The sequence below is a fragment of the Beta vulgaris genome, chromosome 4 (genome assembly GCF_026745355.1).
Source record: "Beta vulgaris subsp. vulgaris cultivar EL10 chromosome 4, EL10.2, whole genome shotgun sequence".
Taxonomy (NCBI): Eukaryota; Viridiplantae; Streptophyta; class Magnoliopsida; order Caryophyllales; family Amaranthaceae; genus Beta; species Beta vulgaris.
Window position 1 is genome coordinate 13,312,304 of NC_079205.1, and position 25,156 is coordinate 13,337,459.

The 25,156-nt window shown below is 36.4% G+C and overlaps 4 protein-coding genes across 5 annotated transcripts; 2 read left to right on the forward strand and 2 right to left on the reverse strand.

Moving 5' to 3' along the window:
- Nucleotides 1-718: 718 nt before the first annotated feature.
- LOC104891472 (hypothetical protein) lies at nt 719-3,969 on the reverse strand. Its single transcript, XM_010677168.4, has 2 exons — nt 3,501-3,969; nt 719-1,250 (listed from the first exon to the last, which is right to left on the reverse strand). The coding sequence occupies exons 1-2, from the start codon at nt 3,781-3,783 to the stop codon at nt 1,054-1,056; spliced, it is 480 nt and encodes a 159-aa protein (XP_010675470.1). The 5' UTR covers nt 3,784-3,969; the 3' UTR covers nt 719-1,053.
- Nucleotides 3,970-5,468: 1,499 nt separating this feature from the next.
- On the forward strand, nt 5,469-10,153 carry LOC104891470 (E3 SUMO-protein ligase MMS21). The gene is made up of 7 exons (XM_010677167.2): nt 5,469-5,677; nt 5,785-5,856; nt 6,136-6,246; nt 6,356-6,466; nt 6,744-6,883; nt 9,573-9,655; nt 9,744-10,153. Exons 1-7 carry the CDS (start codon nt 5,579-5,581, stop codon nt 9,881-9,883), a joined length of 756 nt encoding a protein of 251 aa, XP_010675469.1. The 5' UTR covers nt 5,469-5,578; the 3' UTR covers nt 9,884-10,153.
- A 478-nt stretch (nt 10,154-10,631) lies between these two features.
- On the reverse strand, nt 10,632-11,307 carry LOC104891469 (hypothetical protein). Its single transcript, XM_010677166.3, has one exon. The coding sequence runs from the start codon at nt 11,265-11,267 to the stop codon at nt 10,632-10,634; it is 636 nt and encodes a 211-aa protein (XP_010675468.2). The 5' UTR covers nt 11,268-11,307.
- Nucleotides 11,308-16,013: 4,706 nt separating this feature from the next.
- On the forward strand, nt 16,014-24,738 carry LOC104891468 (hypothetical protein). Of its 2 annotated transcripts, XM_010677164.3 has the most exons (7): nt 16,017-16,448; nt 17,176-17,378; nt 17,869-17,949; nt 18,173-18,298; nt 23,339-23,462; nt 23,771-23,967; nt 24,088-24,738. In XM_010677164.3, exons 1-7 carry the CDS (start codon nt 16,209-16,211, stop codon nt 24,089-24,091), a joined length of 975 nt encoding a protein of 324 aa, XP_010675466.2. In that variant the 5' UTR covers nt 16,017-16,208; the 3' UTR covers nt 24,092-24,738. The 2 variants fall into 2 exon arrangements, with proteins under 2 accessions (XP_010675467.2, XP_010675466.2); XM_010677165.4 differs by lacking the exon at nt 24,088-24,738 and having other exon boundaries at nt 16,014-16,448; nt 23,745-23,918.
- Nucleotides 24,739-25,156: the final 418 nt, after the last annotated feature.

Below are 25,156 nucleotides of genomic sequence, written 5' to 3' on the forward strand. Positions count from 1 at the left end.
TTGAAGTTTATGAGAAGTTACTTCTCTACGGGCTGGGGTGGGGGGCTCGGGATTCGAAGGGGTGGGGGAGGGGGGATTCAGGTTGGGGGATGGGGAGGCACGGCTGCAAGCTGAGGGGGCTGCTGGGGAGGAGGACGAGGGGGGCTGGAGTTTTTTAGGGTTAATTAACGCTAATGACTAACGGAGTTGACCGTCATTAATCATTAAGGACATTTTGTGTCATTTTTTAAGAAATTGGGGAAATTTGGTGAATTTTTTTAAAAGTCAAGGGTATCTAGTGAATTTTGAAAAAAGTGAGGATATTTGGTGAATAAATTTTTTTGTTAGGATATTTGATGAAATAACCGTTAAATTTAACTAAAAATCAATTTAAAATTCCATTCAAAAAACAATTGATTTAAAACTAATATTTGCTAATTAAAACTGATTTCATATTGCATTTGCTTTATACAATTATTTACTCCTTACACATTAAAACTCATTTTTAAGCTCGTAGCAATCTGTTGGGAACATCGCAGAACCATGACATGTCCTTTGCTATTACTTAGAAGCTTAGAGGTAAAGTGGTAAACAGAACATTGTAGGCACAGTCAAAGTTATTGCTCTGTTTTTTCTGTTATCATCTAGCAAATGGGCAAAGTTCACCTAAACCCATTCAGCTATAAAGCCTACAAGCAACGGAATCAGACTGGACATGAAGTATGGGAAACGCAGAGACTAGAGAGAAGCCAAAAGCCAATAACAAGAGATATATAAGCATATATATATATCATCATCATCATTAGCACCAACGTTCTTTACAATCCCATGTCCAGCAACAACCCCAATCATCAGGTGAACATCAGAATTTAGACATACCACATACCGAAATTTACGCCTATCTATGGCTTTAGCACACCTGTATACCAATTAATAGCTAATATTTCTACTAAGAATATATTCATTCAATCAAGAGAGACCCCCTTCAACGATTGCTGAAGGACATGATTACCAGATAGGTTAGACTAGCCTCAAAACTTCCTTCACACCAGGAAATATCTACCCGCTTAGAACTTACTGTCCATCTTCAGCAACATTCACAAGCTCGTACTCAATTAAGGAGAGATTGTTGTCCTCGTTCACTGTGAAATTAGCAGGCTCAGTCGCCTCGATACGTCCCCACTTGTCAACTGCAAGCCTCATTGTTCCCTTGAACATGTCAATCTTTGCATTTCGGATAATAACAGTTGTATCAGGCTTCATTATGTCAACTGGCAGTAGGGCAGACAATTAAACATGTAAGCAAGTGAAGAGCAAAAGGCAACATCTCATACTAATATACTATCAAAATATACCACGATGAGCAGCGAATGGGTAGGAGACGAACAAAGATTCAAACTAAGTATTAACTGGTTCTACATCTCCTCGTCTTATTATTGGAAGGGTATTGGAACCACTAAAAAACGCAGGTTGTCTTTGCACTTGCTCATCTAGTTTATCTAGCTGACAGGCACACAGGTAGATTTCACAACTCGTCAAAGGAGTACCTTCTATCTGCTTATATCCATACTCGAGCTACCTTTGAACAAACAAATGCCCGTTCCTTAAGGTCACGAATAAAATTATAAATACCAATTTCCATCCACTGAACTAATATTGAACAGTAATTCACTAGCGTTGGAAATCCCTCTTAAAAGAGTATGAAGTAAATCACATCAAAGCCAAAGCCTCTAAGTTCCCCATTCAATTTTACAACTACCTTTGCAGGGCATTTCTTGCCAAGTTTAGAAAACACAAGTCATACAAGCATTTGACAGAATGACAGCCAAGAAAATTGCATCTAAATCACATTAGATACATCTATGCTTTATCCATAGCTTAAAACACCATTATCAAAGTACAAAAAGTGGCTACTCATTGTGTATTTAATATAAATTTTCAATACCAATCCATTTCAAACGTGCATTTTGCTTCATCATCTTTAAACAATCATTCAATGACCCATCTTGAGCATTAGTACAAAAGATTTGGTCAATATTACCATTTTGATCATGTATAATAATACCTTGATCATAGTATTATGAATCAGGTAGTAAAAGTGTCTAGTTTTCTTACTTTCCAAATTTATACAAAACAAAAAATTCAGTTTGAACCCCATCACCATCTTCAAAATTCTACACATAAAATAAACTTTGTCAACAGACATTACAAAGGTCTATAATTCTTCAAAACTATAGGATAGGCAATCAGTTCTCAATTTTTACATCAAACCAATCATTCAATATCAGTTTCATACTTTTACACTAACGGTCCGTTTGGTAGTTGGTCATAAACGGTGGTAATGGGAATGAATTTGTGTGTAAATTTGTGAAGAATATCATTGTCCATTCCCATGGTAATGCTAATTGATCCTAAAGTGTCCACTTTCCCTTCTTGAATTTTCATTCCCATCCAATACCCCTTGCAGGTAGTAATGAGTGGTAATGAAAATTGCTTCCTCTTGGAAACAAAAACACAAGTTTAGGAGTGAGATTGCTTGCCCATGGAGAAAAAAAGCCTCCTCATATAGATTTTAAGGGTACTTACCTAATAAAATTACACTTAAAATTCATTCCCATTACCGCAATTTATTAACGATTACCAAACGAGCCGTAAGTTCAAAAGTGTTTCCAATTGCACCAGGTCGACCAACATTGGCTCAATCTAAAATAGGAGGAAGAAACATCATTTACAATTCTTTTCCCACTATTGACAAACCTTATTGACGCAATGACTTGTAGGAAAAGAGGATCCATATTATCCCTCCGACCCCAGGACAGTGCAATCCATAACAACATATCCAACTCTTACATACCTATAAAAAAATGATTTATGCATTTCTAATACATGTTGCATATATCTCGCTTTTACTGAACTCGAAAACCTTTAAAAAGTAAACATGATGCGTAGATGAGGCCAATATTTAATACCATGATTTGGATACAACATGGCAGAGGGAAAGGAACAGAATTGAATCAGAAGGATTCAAATTCCTTCTCTTGTCAATAAATCAATTCCTCTAATGTTGAAAACATTTCGAAGATAAACGCAAACGCACTCTTCCCTCTCCCTTATTGATATCCAACAAGTGCTTAATAACGATTAAACACATAATTTCAATGATGCGCAAAAAACTCTCAATGCAATACAGAACTTTAAGTGAGAAATCACAATCCACCATAGTCATGCACCATTTTCCTCAATCACAATCATATAGAACTTAAAACAATTTCAAATACCAGATAATCTGCCAACTGTATTGAAACTATGGATTTTTCTTAATTGTAAACAAAAAATAAAAATATAAACAACAACTATACAATTCCAAGAAATAATTCGAACAGATGAACAACAACAAAACATAAACCGTCATAATAAAATCGTTTCCATGACCAATAAAACAATAATCTGAAAATGGTGAAAGTGAAAATAAGCAAGATGGTGAAAAAACAATACGATAACAATAATAAGAAGAAAATAACCTTGATCGTTGCGAGCAGTGAAAATGATGGTGGCAGTTTCATCACCAATAACACATTCAGCAATTCTGGAGTTGCGAAGATTGAGAGAAACAGACCTTCCTCTCTTCAACACAGTATTAGAGCTAACAACTTTGACAGTCAAATTATGGCCGGTGGTACCAGGTTTAAGTTGATCAACTTTGATAAAGGTAGGTTTTCTCAATGGAGGTTTCGACAACACATTTCCTTCCTGTTGTTGTTGTTGCTGCTGAATTGAAGAAGTAGTGTTGTTGGTTGATGACATTGTTGAAGATTTGGTTATGGTAGATTTTGAGAAACCCTAACCCTAGATTGTTGACAATGTAGGAAACACTGAAACAGTCTCGTCTTCCTTTTACTAGCTTCTCTCTCACACTTTCTAGTTTCTGCCTTCACTTTCTTTGGGATAGTATTTGAAACGAGTCATGTATGCAGTTTATATAGTCAAACGTTTTCTATTTGTTTTTTACGTTGTGCCCTACTTTTTGGGGGGGGATTTGTATCGTTTCGTATTTAGCACGAGTGGAATCAAGTGGCGTTACTCGTCAGCATTTGTAATATTGTGGAGACAAATGAAGCTCAATGTTTAAGAATTTTGGAAATGACAAACATACCCTCCAATTTCTATCCTCTCGAATCTCGCTGAAGCTTGCTTGGTGTTGTTTGAAAATGACATATAGTAATACTATCTCCGTTTCAAAATAAATGCAACAGAGAGAAACGGCACACAAACCAAGACATTTAGAGAGAGAAAGTTGGGGACCACACTTAGAGGAAAGATTAGGCTACTTAATCAAATAAAACACTTAAACTAATCGTCCAACAACTTTATAATCCAAACACCTTCTACCTGCCATCCACCACAACAACTCCACCACCGCCACCGCCACCACCACCACCACCAGAAATATCTTTCCCCCTCCCCCACCCCTGCCCACCGGAAAATGCCCTCTCCCTCCCCTGCCTACCGAGAAACCTTTTTCTCCCTCCACCACCAGCGACCACCCCATTTTCCCTCCCTAACCCCGGATTCTAACAATCCAACACCCTCGTTATTAGGATGCGAAAATCTCGTCGGCGGAATCGAACCACCACCACCCAATTTTTCCTCCCTAATCCTAAAATCTAAACCATAATCCTAAACAATAACCAAACCCTAATCCACCCCTAACCCTAACCCCTTGACAGCCCCCCACCCCACCCCACCCCTCCCCCTCTACTCCAGCTCCACCCCACCGCCTCCACCCCAACCGCTGCTCCTCCGCCACCCCTCTTCCTCCACCGTCGATTTCTCCACCCCTCCCTGTTGATTCGTCCTCCGCTCCACCGCCGATTTCCCCTTCGAATTCCCCAGTCCCCACCCCCTCCACCCCGATCCTCTGTTTTCGTCTGCTCAAAATCGAACCACCGCCACCCAACCTCCGACCACCTTGCACACTCTCCAAACGCACTCCCTTCCTTGCAATTTCTCCTCTCACACAAACATCCTAAGGTATGAGAAATTGCTGTGAAAATTCAAGGGGGGGGGTTTCAAATTTTTGGGCTACGAGGGAGGAGGAGGGGTGGTGATTTTTGAATTTTCGGGGGTTGCGGGGCTGCGGGAGGAAGGGGGAGGGTGGGGGCTGGGATGGCAGGGGGTAAGGGTTGCATCGGAGGGGAGAAGGAAGGGGGTGGGGGTGGGCCTAGGGAGAGGTGGGGGGGTTGGGTGGGGTTAGGTTTGGGGGAGGGGAGGGTGGGTTAGGGTTTGGGGTAGGGTTAAAATTAGGGGTTAATGATGACAATATTGTAAATAACGTTAACGGCAACCTAACGTCTGTTAGAATAAGGGTGTTTGATGAGCTTTTTTGGACACTTAGGGGGTATTTGGTGAAAAAATTATAAAAAAAAAAAATTGTTCTTTTATTATAGATAAATACGAAGTATGTTCTTTTATAATGAGCACCCTGGAGTCGTAGTGCATAATCCATAATATTTCGTACTTTGGAATTTGGATACATCTTTCCCTCCAAAACATAACTCTAGTCTTCAGCACCAGAGGAGGGCGACAAGAGCGGGAGAAAATGGCGTCGACCTCTGCTGCTCGAGCGACCGGTGGAGCTGCTGCACAAATAAAAGTCGCTGCTACTACATTATCCTCCGATAATCAGACACTTATTTCTGTAAATTTAACTCCTTTTTTCTAAATCCCTCTCTTTTCGTCCTTTAACATTTCCGTTTTACTCTTTTTTTTTTTGTTTGAATTTCGTGAGCACTTTCTCTTCTTCAGGATATTCGAAAAGCATTGAATACTATGAAGGATGTTGCGGTTGAAATGGAGAAACTCCATCGAACTCAGGAGGTAACTAAATTATATTTGATTTGAATAAAACCCTAATTTGCTGAATTATAATCGTTCATTGAACATGATTTTTCCCCCTTTGAAAGACAATGAACCCTAATTAGTTCACTTAACTTCTTTAAATCACATTCACAATGCTCGACTAATTCTTTATGATTTATGATATTAATTTCCAATTTCCAGTAAAGAGGGACTATAATTAAATGGCTTGCCTTTTGAAGATTATGACCATCACAAGGTTGAAGGTTCAGTCTATGAACTAACAGTAACACATTGCAGGTGAATGAACTTCAAAATGCTGTTGTAGAATTATTGAACACATATGAAGAATCCATGAATTTTTCTAATGTGATGCAATCAGTTGGGAACAATTACAAGCCTGGTCCACAGGTTCTTCAAACTAACCCTTTCTTTTCCGTGTGTAATATTTTTCTTTTTACATGTTATTATTCCCCTAATATTCTTCTTTGTTTCCTTTTGCCTTCTTTTACCCTTGTAGTTAACTAATTTTAAGAAATTATTTGAGGATGAAGCTTCTAGGCTCAAGGGTAGTTACTCTTCCAACCGTCAAACCGGTGCTATGCTGCGACAGTTTAAAGAAGCTGTTTGGGTATGCTCTGATCCAGACAACTTTCAAGCAGTTAAATAGTTAATACCTCGTCCAGATGGTTGAAATAATTTATTTATCGGCCCTCATTTGTATATTTGTCCATTACTTATTTGCTTTGATTTTTCATTAATTAAATGAAGAAGTGATTTATCTGATTACTGTAAATATTACTTGAAAACATTAGAGATGGAATAATTCGTGCATAACATCTCTTAAACTTGATATATGCGCATGGGTTATTTACTCAATTGAGTGCTTTACATGTGTTTACTTGCAGAATGTCCACCATGCAGGTCAGCCAATGCCTGGTGAAGAGCATGAAGACATTGTAATGACCAGTACACAAATTGGCATTTCAAATACAGTTTGCCCAATAACTGGGAAGTCTGTTACTGAATTGGCTGATCCAGTTCGCAGGTAACACATTATCCTATATTTTATGTGTGACATCTGTTTTTTTTTGCGGAACCTGTAATGTAATAATTACATGCAAATTAGCTATTTGTATTTATAAAGTTGAACAGAACAAAGGTGATAGTTTGTTCCACTAAAAGCAACGTAAGGTTGTGGCTCTTATTACTAATTAGGTAGTTGATTAATTTACAAGGATAGTTTTGGGGAGAATAGTGATAGGATGAGTTTTTTGGATAAGGTTATGGGGAGCCAAGTTTGTGGATCTAGGTGAAGAAGGTGTTTCAGGGTTGTCTTTCTGTTTTATCTTTTTCTCTGCTATTGTGCTTAATTTAGTCCAATGAGGTGGTTTTGGTCACATTGTGGTTCTAGGCTAGATCGTTAGAGTGTCTTTGTTTTTGTGCTTACTTTGTTGCGTTGGGTTGATTTTAGAAGGGGAGCAGCTTTTTCTTTTTGTTTGTACTATGCAGAAGCTTGTGTTCTCTCACTTCCAGATTGCAGCTGGTAGATGATACAGTGCTTTTTATTTCAGTTTAGAGGAATGCAAAAATATTCTGACACCTCTTTCTATTTTGAGCTGGTTTCGGGATTTTTTATCTAGCCTTGTCCAAGTCTAGCATCACTTCTGTTCGTTTGAATTACGATATTTTTTGCTAGTTTGTGATGCCTGTCTAACTATGTTAGTCAGAGTTTCCTCTTGGCTTATCTCAGGCTTCCTGTAGGGATCAATTCTAAGAAGAGTGCTCTTTTGGATCCTCTTTCTAAAGAGTCACCCGGAGTTTATGATTGGAACTTGGAAGAGGGTTTATTCATCCTTATGAAATAGATCCTAGTACACTTGCTCTATTTTTTTCAAACCACACTTCTTTTGTAGCTCTTATCCTTGTTTAAGAGATCATCCACTGACATAGTCTTTTAAGCCAAAATGAAGTCCTAGTTTTGGTAATTGATATCCCAGAACTTCTCTGTCTAGGTAAATGGTTGTGTTGATTGTTGATTCCCATTGAATCTAAATACCCGACTTTCTGTGGCACAAGTATTTTAAGCAAGTATTATGATTTGAATGGACGCAATAGTTAGGGCTTACATTCCACAACTAGCCTTTGAAGTTTGTTTCTCAAGTCTCTGCTTTACTTTTTTCCACTGGTAAGGTATGGGTTTGTTAATGGTGGCTCTATTTTGGGGAAGATCCTCAGACAGGGGAGACACCTTTATCCACACTTTGGCAGCTTATCCATAGGGGAATACACTTATCTATACTTTCACGCCGGGAACTTGGGAAGTGTCATTCCAACTCCAGGTTCTTCCCTTATAAGAGTTAGCTGTAGATTGGGAGTTGAAACAGGTTGCTATCGTATCGTGTGTTTATAGCACTAATGTCAGTCACTCAGTTTGGTTAACACCTGGACCACAGAAACTATTTGGATAGCTGATTCAGTGCTAAGAACTAGGGGATGGGTGGTCACTGGGCTTAGCATTCAGGTGCCATATCTTGTGGATACCTGTTGAAGTGACTATATCCTGGAAATTAGCAGGCCCGAGCAGTAAAGGATTGTTGGATAGCAGGTGCCATATTGTAAGAATATTGTTATGCCTTTTGGTTATACCATGTAGCTTTCGTCCTTATATGCTATGTAAGAATGAAGTTTTTGAGGTGCTAATTTCACGTACAGTTCTGTAAAAAAGAATCTTGGAATCCATGTAGGATAGCAGGTGCCATATTGTAAGAATGTTGTTATGCCTTTTGATTATACCATGTAGCTTTCGTCCTTATATCCTATGTAAGAATGAAGTTATTTGAGGTGCTAATTTCACGTACAGTTCTGTAAAAAAGAATCTTGGAATCCAATATAGTTTGTCTTCAAAGTTTAAACACTGCAAAAAAACCAAAAGCCACAGCGACTTTCTCTTGTCATTTTTGTTTGGAGCATCAAGGCTTCAAAGCAGTAAAGCTTTTGTGTGGGTGTTTATGTTGGAGAGAGTCACTGATATGATAAACTGAATATTGAATAACCAATCAGACATGTTCACCAAAATGTGTTAGTATGTTTTTAGCAGAGAGACGGACCAGTACTTGTCTATATGCCCTGCATATTGACTTTTTGCTGCTTAATTTCTGGTCTTCTCGTGTTGGTAGATCATCTGTCTCACATCATCAAAATGCAGATCATACACTGCACAGTTTATGTACCATATGTGTCTTATAGAGTAGGGTGATCCCCTATTACTGCAGAATTCAGAGAAGGGAATAGGCCTGCTAGAGGGTGTACACTGAGAAAGCTATTGTATCTGAAAGATGGAAATTTGTTTTGCCTGTCTATATGGTGAAGAGTAAAAGAGGGAATTGGTGGTTAAGTGGCTCCCAGTTGGTATGTTGCAAACTTATTATTAATTTCACTAGATTGAAGGAGAAGATAAGACCTAAGAGAGTTGAAAATGGTCTATCAAGATATTCACCCTTTATGTCTGGCTGTTAACCAACCAAAGGATGCCACTTATTGTATATACTTCTACTGCAGTTACATACTTATATTTGGCTATGCAGAAATGTGATTTGGTTTAAGGAGCATTAACTCAAATCTGCTGGCCGAAAAAAATTGAAAAATTAAGCATTCCAACTTTCTTGAGGTATTTTTTTGTCTACTGTAGCTACCTGCTGCTGAATCTTTTAACTTGTTTTTATCTTCTGTAACAGCATGGACTGCAAGCATGTCTATGACAAGAAAGCTATTATGCAATATATGAAGAAAAAAGGATCAACAAAATGCCCTGTAGCAGGTTTTTTAATACATGAGTTTTTTGGATTTAGCTCATCAAACCTTCTTGAGCTCTAACTTTTACTACAACTAAATTCTCTTGCTTTCAGGTTGTCCCAAATTATTGCTGGCTGATAGAGTGGTGTGTGACCCTCTATTACCTGTGGAAATTGATGAATTGCGTTCTTTGAGTAAAAAAACTGTTGAGACTGAAGCTATAGAAGACTTCACTGCACTTGATGATGAATAAGATTGATGAGTCAAATGAGTGATGAAGGCTGTATATAAATCTTTCACCAGTTTGGTTCTTAGTGTTCCTCAATCCTGTGTAAAGTACAATAGAGGTACCTTTAAAATGCAGTTAGCTAGCTGGTTTAAATGCTTAAAATGCCTTCACATAGCTGTGTTAAAATGCTTGTTTTGCAATGTTTCGTACCTGTTCTATGCTGATTACCTAGAACTACATCGTAAAGATTACTTTTGCTAAGAATTCATTAAATATAATTTTTGTCTGAAATTCTACCATCATTGTTGCATAAACACGAAGCCAACATATCTTAACACATATAATCACAATTTTAACATATGGAAAAATATTTAGAAACAAGAATTATCCTGAAAGAAGAAGTCTCATTTGGTTACAGAGGAATAGTAAAGTTTTTCAGAATAAGTTGCTAGGAGTTGATCAACTGCGTAGAGAAATTATTTTGAGTGTCCTGTAGATGTACAGATCAGGAGAGTTTGCGTGTAATTAGCTGAGCTGCTTGCAGGCTTGTGTGCACATGAAGAGTACATCTCTCCAACCCTTCCTAGATGGTGGGGAAGGATGTATACTGATCCTTTTTTCACTTGCCTTTGGTGAGCATTTTGCCAGGTTGTATTCTCTGTTCTGGTAATGAAATTTCTCTATTTGCCAAAAAAAAAGAAAAATAAAAATCTGCAGCACGACTGTGTGCTCACCTCTGGCATGTAAATTTCATCCGTCTGATATACTGGTATCAGAATTTCATTACGAGGTAAATTAATTGCAAAGCTAGAACAGAAGCTGCACAGTACCACCACCAAGTCGCAGCTGTTGACCTTTTTTTCTGTGATGATGAAGGTAAGCGGTAGGTTGACCTTAGGGGTAGAAGCATTGATAATAGGCAGTCTATATGAAGGACTACAGGGCACATGCCACATTTGTAGTACCAGTGGTTGCACTGTACCCCACAAACTGTGCAAGAACTAGATTGTTCTTGATGCTGTAGCTCTAAACTGTGCCCTACATCTGCCACATAGTGCACATATTGAGGCAATTGGCTACAAAGTGGGTGAACATAAATTTGACACCGCTTGCATTGATAGAATAGCCCCCCTACACTCTCCCCACATACTTCACAGGTGTGGTCATTGGAGAATGTGGCTCGTGCCCTTTGCACTAAGGCCAAGTGAAGTCGGTGTTTCGGGTGCATAAACGAGGTAAGATCAGCAGGACAATGGCCACAATGCGTATGCAGATTGAAACTGCATTCCTGACATTGGTATCTCTGCCCAATGCCTAATCTTTCACAGCCATCACATTTGAACTCCTTCTCCTCCGAAATTTTCTTTAGCGGATGATGTAGATGTGTGAAGTGCTGCAAAGTAGCCATTTGCCTTTTGTCTCCCGTTCTGCCAAGAAAGGGTGATAAATTCAGCATTAGGTATGATTTTGGAAGACTAGTCTAGTTGCTTATTAGCTGTAATCTGCTCAGAACTATTGAACAGGACAACTATTGTGTTTTTGCAAGATCTGCAATGACATTTTCATTGATTTAGAACTAACTGTCATTGACCCTTTCATTTGTTGGACCTGGATAAGTGTATTGTTATTTTCATATGCTTTTTTTTGCTCTTTTTGGCTGCTGGCATGATTCAGTTTGCAATTTTTAAACTCAGAAGAGAAGAAACACATTAGAGCAGTTACTTTGTCGTTTTTAGTTTGGTAGAGACTGTTTTTGAAGTGTTTCAGGTGGTTAGCATCTTCTTTTTGGCTATAAGCTATCTCTTTGACGATAGAAAGCATTCTTAACATGTAAAAGAGTTTTAACTGTTATCCTTGATTAATCATCACTACTCCCTGAGATTGGATATATAGTAATCGCGGGTGGTAACATATATTGATTCCCATTCCTAAGATTGTTATTTTACCGTAAAATAAGATTAAATTTATTGCTAAATTGTACTGAATCGTAATCAATACTAGTGAAGGGGGAGGTGATATTTCATGTTTTTCAGATCCTATGTTCTTTGGTAAAAAAGATTTATTACGATGAACATTAACATGAAAATTTTGTGCAACACCTTGGTGAAAATTCAAGCTCCTGGACAGCTGAATTATATTATGTTTCTTCTTTTGGTAGTGTTTCGTTTTCTCAATGTTAATTGTATTGGGTATAATTACCAGTCAATTGTGCTGGTTCCACAACTTCAGGTTAACATGCATGAATGTTCGTTCTCAATGTTATTGTATTGATTATAATTACTGGTCAAATGCGTTAAATAGCATCAGATCTAGAATGTTGTTGACATGATTGAAATAAAATGCTAGTTTGAATCCATTTATAAAGTTGCATATCTCATAAGATTTCGTTTTTCTTGCATTTCTTAAATTTCTAGATCGTTACAACTCATTTTCTAGTTTTAAAATTTAGGAATCACATAGTTCTTAGTTGAAACTTGAAAGTGCAAAGTTGTTCGCCACTAGGCCTTAGCTTGGGTTTGCAATAGAGTACGGAGAAACAACATGCATTTAATTTGCAAACAAAAGAATAGAGGTGGAATGAGGCCATATTAGTGGATTATTTCAATGACATTCCTCTAATCCCTGTTGTTTACTAACAAACGGTATGTCATGTAATCTTTTTCTTGTACAATGTCTTTTAGAGGTAGAACAAATGTTGCAATGTCTTCAAAAACCTCGATCTCGAATCGTGATCAGTGAAAAAGTCAAACAATAATCATTATCAATGATTGATGAGTAGGCTTAGTTGAAAAGAAAAGGATTGTAATTAACACCATGATAGGATCAACTTAAAAAGGTGTTTATCGGACGAGTTTTTGCTGAACAAAGTATTTATTGGACAACATATGAAAGCCCAAAGAAGTATTATGCAAAAGAAGAATCAGGGTAATTAAAAAACTCAGGACTGACTTCCTATTCCTAGGGATAGCAACGGGTAGGATCTGGTAGGATCCAGATCCGTTATTTAAGCAAGGATCCAGATCCTACCCGGATCCGCTGGGTAATGAAATCGAGGATCCAGATCCAGATCCGACAGATCTGGCGGATCCAAAACGGATCCTATTTTATTTTCTTCAAACAACCCTAATTTTTATTATAAAATGAAAACATAGTTTAACAAAAGTTCAATAACAAGTTAACAACGCTATTTGTCCATCCAAGCATTCACCAAAATTAAGTTTAACAAATCCAACATCAATAATATTAAGAGTTCAACAAAATTCAATAATGCTACAATTCTTAACAAGCTACAATGTTACATCTTCCATTCTTCAGTTGGTCCATCTATCAAGACTTCAGGAGGACTATTATTCATCACTACTAACATCATCACCATCCTAAAACAAAAAAAAATAACACAATAACCAACCAAATACGAATATTAGTTAAAAATTATATACAAATATAAAACAAACAACAAAATGATGACACACTATCTTTAAATGACATTTTACCATCCATAATTATGATTTACAAACAACCCTAATTTGAAAAAACGCAACAAAAAAAATCAGCTTACAAACTATCATATGAAATCGAGCAAACAAGAATGAAAAATAAGCCAACAACAACCCAGCAAACAAGCAAAAAAATCGAGCAAACAAGATAAAATCGAGCAAATAAGTAAAAAAATTTCGAGCAAACAAGTAAATAATCGAGCAAACAAGTAGAAAATCGAGTAAAGAAGCAAAAAATCGAGTAAATTCGAGCAATAATTGGTTAAGATGAAAAACGAAAACATCACAACCTAGAAAAATGAAAACCCCGAAAAAATCACCACTCAAAAAAATGAAAAACTAAAACAAAACAGAGAGAGTAACGAAAGAATGAAGACTAACCTGATCTCCGCGAGCAAACAAGTAGAAAATCGAGTAAAGAAGCAAAAAATCGAGCAAATTCCAGCAAAAGTTCCGACTGATAATGAAAACCCGAAAAAATCACAACCCAAATAAATGAAAAATGAAAACAAAACAGAGAAACTTAAGAATGAGAGAAAAATAGAAGACTAACCCGAAATTTCCGACTGAGTTTCGGCGCCGGCGGCTCCTCTTGCACGATGAAAAACGAAGACTGAAGAGAAACAAAGTTCCGACTGATTTCAGTCACTGAAGACTGAAGAGAAACGAAGGAATAGAAACGACTAGGGGTGAAAAAATGAAACAAAGGGTTTTAGGGTTTTCATTTTCACCCCTTTATTTTATATTTTAATTTATTTTTTTTAAAAAAAAACGGGTAAACAGATCCAGATCCGGGTAATAACTTAGGACCCGATCCAGATCCGTATTTTAAACAGAGGATCCAGATCCTTCCCGGATCCGTCGGGTCCAAAAAAAGAGGATCCAGATCCGCTAAAAAACGGATCTGGATCCACGGATCCGGGTCGGGTCCATTACCTATTGCCATCCCTACTCGTAACCTGCATGTCTTAACTATTTTGACAACAACAACGTTGATCCATAATCGACATAGCCTCATTAAGAATTAACCTTCACAAAGGACCGTAACCAATAGGTATTGAGTAGTTTACAAACAATAATCTCATGTCTAATAGTCCCATACGTTGCCCATATAAACCTTCTTTAAATTGATTTATTTGGACCTTGGAAGTATCTCATATAGATCTGGTCAAGTTGATTCAACACGAATAAAAACCCAATTTGAACCCAAAAATGATGATTCAAAGTTATTTCGAAATTCAATATGACTTGAATTCATTGAATTTCGGACCATTAACCTCTCACTTTATAATTCATTGTTTAACCGCGATTTATATTCATCTCTACTCCCTCCGTCCCATAATACTCTTTACACTTTCCTTTTTTTTATCTGTCCCATAATACTCTTTACACTTCTATTTTGGAATATGACCCACTATTATTTGAATCATTCTACCTTTTAATTATTGGCTCACACTTTCTCTAATTCAAATAAAATAATACCACTCTTATCACCTACCAACTCTAATCATAGCCTACATTCTCTCTCCTTAAAATAAAATAACACTACTTTTACTAACTACTAATTTCTAGCACATCTACTTTCCAATAAAATAACAATTGATAACCAAACAACAACTTATCATCTAAAACCATGTGCCTTGCCCTTGATAAATGTCAAGAGTATCTTGGAACGAATGTAGTATTATATGATGAGGCAATACATGAGGAACACCAAAAAATAAGAAAAAGGAAAAAAACAAAATGAAACTAAAATCCCTACTTTATCTTTGACTCTCAAAAACAAATTATATTGTAACATCTTCTTCGTCATTTGCAAACAAAAAACACAACGCTAACAATTGCAATTTCCCTTTTTAGTTTTTGTAAATATTTTTTGATGGAAATTATTACTAGACAATAAATAATTTTAAAGAATAAGTAATTTTATACCCATAGCGTACATATGAGACTAGTAATAAAGATGACAACGCTAGGCTCTGTTTGGGGAAGCATTTTAGCTACCTTAAATGATAAGGTGCTAACATATTTTAGGTGCTAAAATGATTAGTAGTGTTTGGAGAGCACCTAAAATAAAATTTCAGGTGGCTAAAATGACTTAAATGATAAGTTAAAAAATTTACCTTTTCAAAATCAAGTGACTGAAAGTTTGAATAATCTTTCCAAATTTTTGACAACAACTAATTTTGCTAAAATAATTTATCAACTTAATCAACTAATTTTGCCAAACAGTTAAACTAATCAATTAACTTATCAGTTTTAGCACCTTATCAGTTTCAGTTTATTTTCAACTAGTAATGCCAAACAGAATATAACCATTTTTGTGTCGGGACAATTTCCGAGCTCAATAACTAGTTTTAATTAGTAGTTCTACTTACCCGGACCGACAGAGCAGTTTGAATTTCACGTTTCTGTAAGGCTTCGTTTGGTAGGGCGTAAAACGTTTTCCCGGAAAACTGTTTTCCTCTATTTTCAGTTTTACATTGTTTGGTTGGCAAAAGAGTGTAAAATCATTTTCCCTTGGGGTAAAATTACTTTCCTAAGGATGGAAAACCATTTTCCTTTCAAAATGAAGGGAAAACTATTTTCCTTCTCTCTCTTGTACACTCCTCTCACTACCTCCTTACTTTCCCTTTCATTCCTTTCATTTCATCATTTTTTTTACATCGAACCAAACAACGGAAAATTAATTTTGGAATTATGTTTTCCATTGTAAATTGTTTTCCATGAAAATCATTTTACACTGAAAATATTTTACGCCATACCAAACGGAGCCTAAATTTGAGACCGCTGCACTTGATACTGTTGTTGAGAACTTTTTTTCAAGCCATTGTTGAAAGCTTGAAAGTTCAATGGCTTGTTTATCCAGAATTCCACTGCTAAGATACTCTTCTCTCTCCTCTTCAATCCTTCTCTCCAATTTTGCTCCCTCTCTCTCTCCTCCAATTTTCTCAGTTCGCAACTTCAGTCTCTCAGCTTCTCTGTCAACGCACAACTCAAATCATTCTACTGATCAGTTTCCCGCTCCTCAAACCTTCAAACCCACTTGGAAACCCTTGTGTTTGTACTACACTCAAGGAAAGTGCACCATGGTAAATTCCAAAATTACCCTTGTCTTTTTTTTTTCAGAAAGCTGTTTTATGCTCCTTCAATTTTCAATACGATAGAATAATGTGGGAAATAATTTTATGAAAATTTAATGAAGACGATGAATATTAGCATGTTGTTGGGGATTTTTTTTTTTTTTTTTTTACTTGCTTGTTATTTTACATGTTGCACGGCAAATGTTCGATAAAATGCCTTACTGAAGTGTATAACTGCAATGATATTTGCCATTGTTGAGTTTAGTTTTTGTCGTCTAATAATTAGATGAAAATATATAACTGGATAAATTTGAGCATAAATGCACAGAAACGTTGTCACGAAGTTTTTGCTATCTATGTTAGTGCTTGCAATTTGCATCATTTCAAACACTTTATGCTGCCATAAACTGAATTGCAGAACATTTTATGGTTCAGACATCTTAACTGGTGAGCTTTATATGGGCCCTTTGCAATATAAATTTAGTAAAACAGTATTCTTCGTACATTTCCGGGAAAATTTTAACAGAAATACTTCCTGCATATGTGCTAGTGCACCACCCTACTACTACTATTTCTTTTTTCCAATGAATTTATCTTTCTTTTTATGATCACACTTCTTGTTTTTAGTTAAGGAAAATGGAAACACATGAACTAGACATAGAATACAATATTGGCAAATATGTTTTCAGATTCGGGATTGAAACAGTTTTTCTTTTGCAATGACTTCAATATGCAGATGAGTGATTCTCTGCACCTCGACAAGTTCAATCACGATTGCTCTGTGCCCCTTGAAGCAAATATTTCTAAATTTGTAAAGTTGGGCTCACAAGACGTAGACTATTTTTTGGTGCTCGATTTAGAAGGAAAAGTTGAGATTCTTGAGTTCCCGGTTATGATAATCGATGCCAAAACAATGCATGTTGTTGATTTCTTCCACAGGTTTTGCTCTCTTACAAACTGTAATGCCATTTTTACTATAATCTTCCTTGTTATGATGCAGTAACTCGTAATTTTAGTCGTTATGTGTGGCGTAACTTGTCATGTACAAATAATGCTGTTTTATTTTTACTTTTTGTTCTCTTTAGTCAAACCTCTTTTGGGGGGGCAAATGAAAAAAGAAAGTTAGATGAAGGATGCTTAATATGTTAGCATTGTGATTAAGCCAGATCTTTGTGGTGTCATGACTCTCTCTCTCTCTCTCCTCTCTTTTCTGAAATTTACAACAGAGCACTTTTTTTTCAATATCTCGACTATAACCTTCTAGATCTTGTGCCTTTTTAAAAGAACACAAAATTGCTTTTGTTGAAAGCTGATTGTCACTTTATGGTTGTTAATCACTATACCCTTCATTAAATTTTGATCTATAATCTTTGCAGGCGGTAACCTGCGTTTAAGGGGCTTATTCAGTTCTTCTTTATATCTTCTCCAGGTTTGTTAGACCTTCAAAAATGAGTGAGCAAAGGATAAAAGAATATATTGAAGGAAAATATGGGAAAATAGGTGTTGACCGGTAAGTTTAAGTTACGTCTTTTTGACTTGGATCATGACCAAATACATTGTCCTTTATGATGATTAATGCTTAATAAATCAATGGCGCATCAATTTTTTCAAATTTACCTTTATGATTAATGTAGGGGCTCTTTCATTTTAACAGAGCTGAAAAGGTCCTTATTGAACAAATTGATAGGCTAAAGAGTTTGGTGGTAAGATGATGTGATCTTTAAATGTTGCAGTGTTTGGCATGATACAGCTATGCCTTTCAATGAAGTCATTCAAGAATTCGAGGCTTGGATGTCTAGCCATGACTTGTGGGAAAAGGAGCTTGGTGGAGCCCTAACCAGAGCTGCATTTGTGACTTGGTGAGTGTTTTCTTCAAAGAATAGTGCTTTATGTGTTTCATCTGAGATTAACAATAGGAGATTTTGTTGTTATAAATTTAAGCTAGAGGCGATATGTGCACTTCGCTTCACTTTGTACGGTATAACTTGAAGATTTACATAGTCATATTAGGCTTAGCTAATACTGTCTGTTCATCTTTGCTCTACCTACTTTCCCTTTTCATCCGTTCTTTTATGTTCTAACAATTCTCACTTTATTCCTTTAAAGCAAACTTATTTCCCTCTTTTGTCTTCCATTGGCCCAGTAATAGGGACCCATTAGAACCCATTGATTATGTCTTAGTCTTTTTCTCTCCTACAGTTAGTAGATAAACACCACATGGGTGGTCCCCCTTCCTTTCCTCTTGGTCTGTGTACCTACAGTAATTGGAAAGAACAAAAAAGAATGGAGGTGGTTAAGGATTAAAATTTCCACGCATATTTGTTAGTTATAGTATGATACATAATACTTGGAAGTTTGTAATAAGGTCCAATCAAATATCAAGACCTTTCCTCGAGGTTAATTGAAACTTAATTATTTCCTTGGCATTTGTCAACTTGTCATTTTTGCATGAAAACATATAAAAAGGAGTTGTAGGGATGTTGGACCAAGGTTTGTAATTATATTTGGATAAATAACTTAGATCAAATGATATTCCATGAAAACTATCGTACCTAAGTTGTCCACCCAACTTATGTTTGGGATAAATTAGATCTTTAAAATCTACAAAGTGCCAAGTCTGTGGTGACAATTTGTCAAGTGATGATTTGCAAGCTTCAGGTGTGGACCATGACTCTAACTATGTACTTGCTAACCCTATCCTTTCCCCAAGGCCCCAAACCTGCTCTTGTTTCTTCCCTATTTATCCTATTTGGTATGTCTTTTGTTTCTTGAGTTGTTTTTCTTGATACTCATGTGTTCCCTGGTTCAACTGATTAGACCCTGTCAGTTAAAGGTTTGTGTTAGTAGTAAGGGGATACTTGAGAAGGGCCCAGTGGTGAATTGACTCATTAAGTATGACCAAATGTGGATTCTTTTTAAGCTGCCGTGGTGTATGCTGTCTGTGGATATATTGGTGGATGAGACTGAAGCTGGATTAATGCTAAGTTTTAGTTTTTGGATTAAGAATTTGGCATTGTTATTGCTGTTGTAGCTGTTGTTGTAGTAGTATTCTGATCAATGAGGGACCATATAGTGAATTTTAAGTGGTTAATCAAACAAATTTCGGAACATGTTTCTCACTGATTAGCATTTAGTCTGATAGTTTGGTATTCACTATGATAATAATGTAGAAAAGGCAAAATTGCTATGGACTCAGGTAAACAGAGTAATTAAGGCAATATTACTAACCAGATAGATATTGTATTGATCAACCAAAGAAGTAAACTAAATACAATTCACACTCATTTGAGAGGAATGTGAGCTCTCCCAAGTTACTTCTCTCTCTCTCTTCTATTTTCTGAATACCTTGACAACATATCTCATCCCCTTATTTATACTCCTTTTTGGCAGTACATTTGAGAGGAATGTGAGCTCTCCCAAGTTACTTCTCTCTCTCTCTTCTATTTTCTGAATACCTTGACAACATATCTCATCCCCTTATTTATACTCCTTTTTGGCAGTATTCTAACCAACTCTGAAAAGATTCCCTTCACTACTAATAAACTCCTTACGTCATCCCTCTTTTAATTACAGCATGTGTATAAAATAGAAAAGTATTTAATGATTCCCCCCTTGTCCTTCCTTACTCTTCTAGCATAGGTGAGCCTGATTGGAGGCCTAGTAAGAGGTGTTGGATAAATGCCCAAAACTCTTAGGTGTGCAACTCAGGTGCAAGCCATACACCCCAAATGTGTAATGAACTTGCCTATAAGCTGTCAAGACTTGAGAGTAGCTTGAAGAGAACAATAGTTGGTTAGTTAGAGTAGAGAGGGAATATGGTATGAGTGTGTCTATCAATAGAGACAATCAGAGAGGGAGAAATCTTGTTAAATTTTAGGATTTACTTTAGTGTCTTTTAGTATCTTGGGGAGAACAAGCATCTCGAAATCTTGTGTTTATCAGTTCATTATTCTGCTACAAACTTCTAATCAAATTCATCATCTTCTTCTTTTTAGTTCTGCCTTGGCCTTTTGATACTTAATAAAAAGCAGATCCAGTAAACCTTGTATCCCAGTAAAACTTGAGTTTTTAAACTTTTACACCCCTACAATACCCAGATACTGTGTACTATTTGTACCCCCACTATTGCTTAAAGCTACGATGAAGAAAGATTAGAGAAAAAGTTGCCTCAATGTGCTTTATAGTTCAACAGAGGTGATTATACACATACTCAAATGTTTTTCTTACTTGATGATTGAACTTGCTGCATGTATTTGTCTTTATGTTGCACTAACCTTTTCGGGACTTGTACGAAATGATTTTTCTGAAAGCATCTTCTACACATTGAAGAAAAGTGCTATCATTGTGGGCCTTGTGGCTCTAGCTGTTAGTATTTAAAATGGCTTGGTTTTGGCAAAATAGTCATTGACTTCATGAAAAAGCCAAAGATAATAAAGCTGTATCAATTTGTATTTCTTGTTGGCTCACATGCAGATTTTTCGGCAATGGAATAACCTTGTACCATACATAACATTTGGTTTTTTGACCATATAAACAAGCTAAAAGTGTAAGTTCAACCCAAAAGCTGGATAGAGTTCGTTTGCCAAACACATCTTTTATCCGCTAGTTTCTAAACTACAGCATGTTGCCCACAAGCCAAACCTTATAAGGTATAGTGCGGAAATAACTAGGAAACCCCATTTAGATTATACACAATATGTTCTAATCTTTGAAAATGTTTTTCAAAAGTTTCTTCTTCATATGGTCTATGACTTGTTCCTTATGCACAAAACAATTTGCTCAGGAGGTAAATTGTTCCATATTCTGGTTGTGCCGTGTCATAACTCATGTTGAACCCCTTGTTTATTGAGCATATGTGAGTAGTCTTACATTGTAGAAGAGGAGAGAAATTAATCACCTTTTAAGCTTGAGAAGCTACTCCTCTTGTTGCCAATCGGTTTTGGGATGAAACCAGCAGTCCTAACTCCCTTCTTTTTCTTGGGTAGCCCATGCCATATTAGCAAAGGCAATTATCTCAATGGTATCTCTAACAATGGAGTCAACGACTTGCTAATTCCTAGAGTCTAGGAGCAGGATTTTGGGTGGTTGTTTGGTCAGAAGCAAGTAATGAAGGTAAAGGTGGCATTGCGGAAATTAATTCTCTAATAACCCTGAGTGAGCTTCACTTTTTGGGTTGATGAAAAATGAAGACTGCATTTTTGAGTTGGAAGTTTGAAGGAGGGGGGGGGGGGATCTTGTCTAGATAGATTACAATAACAACATTTCCTTTATCTGTTTCCTTCTGGGTATGGTATGAATGTTATTCTAAATTGTAGACACGATTATCGCGGATGTGATTTCCTGAGACTGTTACTGTTAGCATAACCTAAGTGAAATAGATGGTTGGACCACCAAACAGCAAAAATCAATTTTTGCTACAAATTTCTTAATCCTGACAGCTGACATCCACAACGAATACCTTTAAACATTGAGAGCTGAAGGTAACCAAAATTTTTAGCGTTTATATTCGATTTAGAGCTGTATCCAACTGACAGGTTTAACTCATAGGCTTCTGTCTATACAAAACTTAACATAAGACGAAGAATTATTTTCAAACTGCATAGTCTCTTTACACAAGACGAAAAATTAGACTATTTGCCTTTATGGTGGAGTGGGTAAAAGCCTCCCTGGGTAAAACAATACTCATTATGGAAATAGATCAACAACATTGCCAAATTCTTCATGGTAGTGTGTAACTGTCATAAGTTTACCCTTTTCTCCCTGAAGTTTTTGCTTAGGTTTTTATTACAGAAAGGCATGAGGATATTGCAATTTTATCTTGATAAGTTTTCACATGTTAGGATGAAGATTAAAGGAACTATTGTGAAAGAGCTAGGCTAGATGTCCAAGATCATGTTTTAGGACTTTCTTTTGTGCATGGAAGATACTGCATGACACTGCAAACATTATTATTGCTTGTACTTATGCATGCTTGGAGTCTAAGGATTGCCCAACCCTTGACTTACGTCTCAAGAAAGTATAGAGCAACTAATTTTGCCTTAGAATTGAGTTTTGAGTTGTCTTAACTCTTAAGTTTTGTATTTCCAGGAATTGGAGTAGCAGTAAGGGTAAAAAGAGCCTGAATGTACATGCAATGGAGTTTATAGTTACATAATGCAATGTTGGACCTTTGAGGCTCACGGTTGTTCCTTTCAGTTCCCTTTCCCAAAAATTCATGTTTTGTGGGTGGGATTTATTTCTTTAAAACAGAGTGGCCAGCTTGTATGCTCTTTATCTTATATAGTTATATTCTTGGTGGCTTTTCCTTCAGAGAAGCTGAGTGGTGAACCAAATCTATCCCTGTAACATTTATCTTCATAAACTACTTGTACTATTCATCTTTCTGACTAGCAACCTTCACAAACCATACCTTTGATTCTTTTGTCCATCAAGGTGAGTTTATTATTACTTGTATCTCACGACAAATTTTACCATTTTTGAGCAATTTCTTGTGAGGCGGATGACAAAAAGCTAAAATGGAATGCTCTTTCTATTTGCTGAAAGTAACTACAAAAAAAGGACATATTTTCCGGATGGAAGTTGGGATTATTCTTTTGCCTCACGAATTGTTATTAACTTCTGGGGATTTTATGTCTGTAACTTTTGCAATCTTTACAAGGGGCTGTAATCAATAATTTTGTACTTTTCGCTTTGCAATTAATTTTTGACTACAAAAAGTTAGCATAATGGTCCATCAAAGCTAAGCATGTAATTCCTTCTGCATTGAGCTAATTTGCAGCATCATTCACAAGAATTGCATGTCGTTCCTCCTCTGTTCTGTTCCTGAAACTTCCTGATTCTGCATTGGTAATAAAGTACGTAGGCTGTGGTTCAAACTGACATTCCTTTTACTGTTCTAGTGGCAATTGGGACATCAAAACAAAAATTCCTCAGCAGTGTCAAGTTTGTGGCATGGAGATCCCCCCTTATTTTATGGAGTGGATTAATTTGAAGGATATTTACTTGAACTTCTATAATAGAAAGGTAAGTTCCTGGCAGTGGCTATATGTTTGGTGTTCACAAGCTTGATTGGTCCTCAATGTGGGAGTCTGGGCCTAGGAGTTCATTGCCAACTTTTATCATGTATTCCTTACCGATTAGCAATTCGAAGTGTCCTTTTATATAGCATATTTTCAGCAGTTTATAAGTGCTTCATTCATTTGTGCAATTTGGGTAATTAGGTCTAGCAAAAGATTGACCCATGATTTTTCCCTTTAGTCAGGATTTATGCCTTTGCTGAATCTAGCTTCTCTTATTTCATTTCAGCATGACTTGCTTATTCCTTATTCCAGGCCACAGGAATGAGGACTATGTTAAATGAACTTAAAATTTCGTTATTGGGAAGTCATCACCTAGGGATCGATGACACAAAGAACATAGCAAGGGTGGTACAACGGATGCTAGCAGACGGTGCATCAATACAGATTACAGCCAGAAGGAACCCTGGAAGTCCCGGAAGTGTTGAATTTCTTTTCAAAAATCGCATTAGGTATCATTCTATAGCTCCTTAGTTATATACTGACATTGGTTGTCGATATTATTTCTGTACTTTGTTGAATCTTGCATATTAGCTATCTAAACATCGTAGTTGATGTCCCTCTCTCTATAGGTGAATATCAGGTACAAGAAATGATGTCCCTCTCTGTGTAAACAGCAACAGTTGCTTCCGTCTTTTTAAGCATGAAGACATGGAAAAAAACAATTACTGAAGGGGAAGATTTGAAGCTTCTAGTTTAAATCAGGAGAGATGCATACTTTACCAATTTGTAATTGATTTTTTCCCCGTGAGGTAATGAAAATAGGAATTAGGTGACCTTTCTAGCCAGGGTTATACCTAATACTATCTTGTGCAATAGTAGAAAATTGAGAAGAAGGATCACAACTTATGGACATAAACGACCTAAGAAGATGTTCCGCAATAGCAATTCAATCTGGTGCTTTATTAGAGTCTCAGACAAACGTGAGTCAAGGAGGACTCATATTGAGAGAGTAGATGTGTTGCACGACAAAGTCTCAATTTTCCAAGTTGGGCAAAAATTGTCGATGATCAAATTAATATCAATATTATCCATTGTCTGAATACGAGTAAAGCCTTGGTGGAAAGCACATGTGATGCAAAAATGTATTTTTTGTCATTCATGTTCTTTTAGATTGCAAACTATATATTGACCTTTTTAGAACTGATCTATATTCATCTGAAATTGTAAGCCTAGTTGCGGAATGTTGGTAAATATAATCTAGCAAAGTTGAGTTTGACAAAGGATACGAGTCATACAACCATCATAGGGACCATAAAAAATGGATGTTATTTTAATATTTGTTGTAGGCTTGGTACGTAGCAACACATGAACTTCATTTTTTAAAAAGAAAAAAAGTGTGAAAAACAACCTGATTTTGAATTGCTCAACAAAAGTCACATTTTTTTTTTCAAATGGACCATAAAAGAAAATCAACTTTTATCAACAAAGGCACAAAGGTATATTATGGAGGTAAAAGTTAAATATGGTATTGTAAGTTTATTCTTAGTTATTCTATCATTTTACATATGACCGTACTGATGTAATTTGCATAACATTGTAAATAAACGTGTGCAGGTGTTCTGAACATCCACAATGGTTAGAATTAGGTTTCCCATTTCACTCTTTCTCCTGTAAAATGGGGAATCCATGATTGTTGAA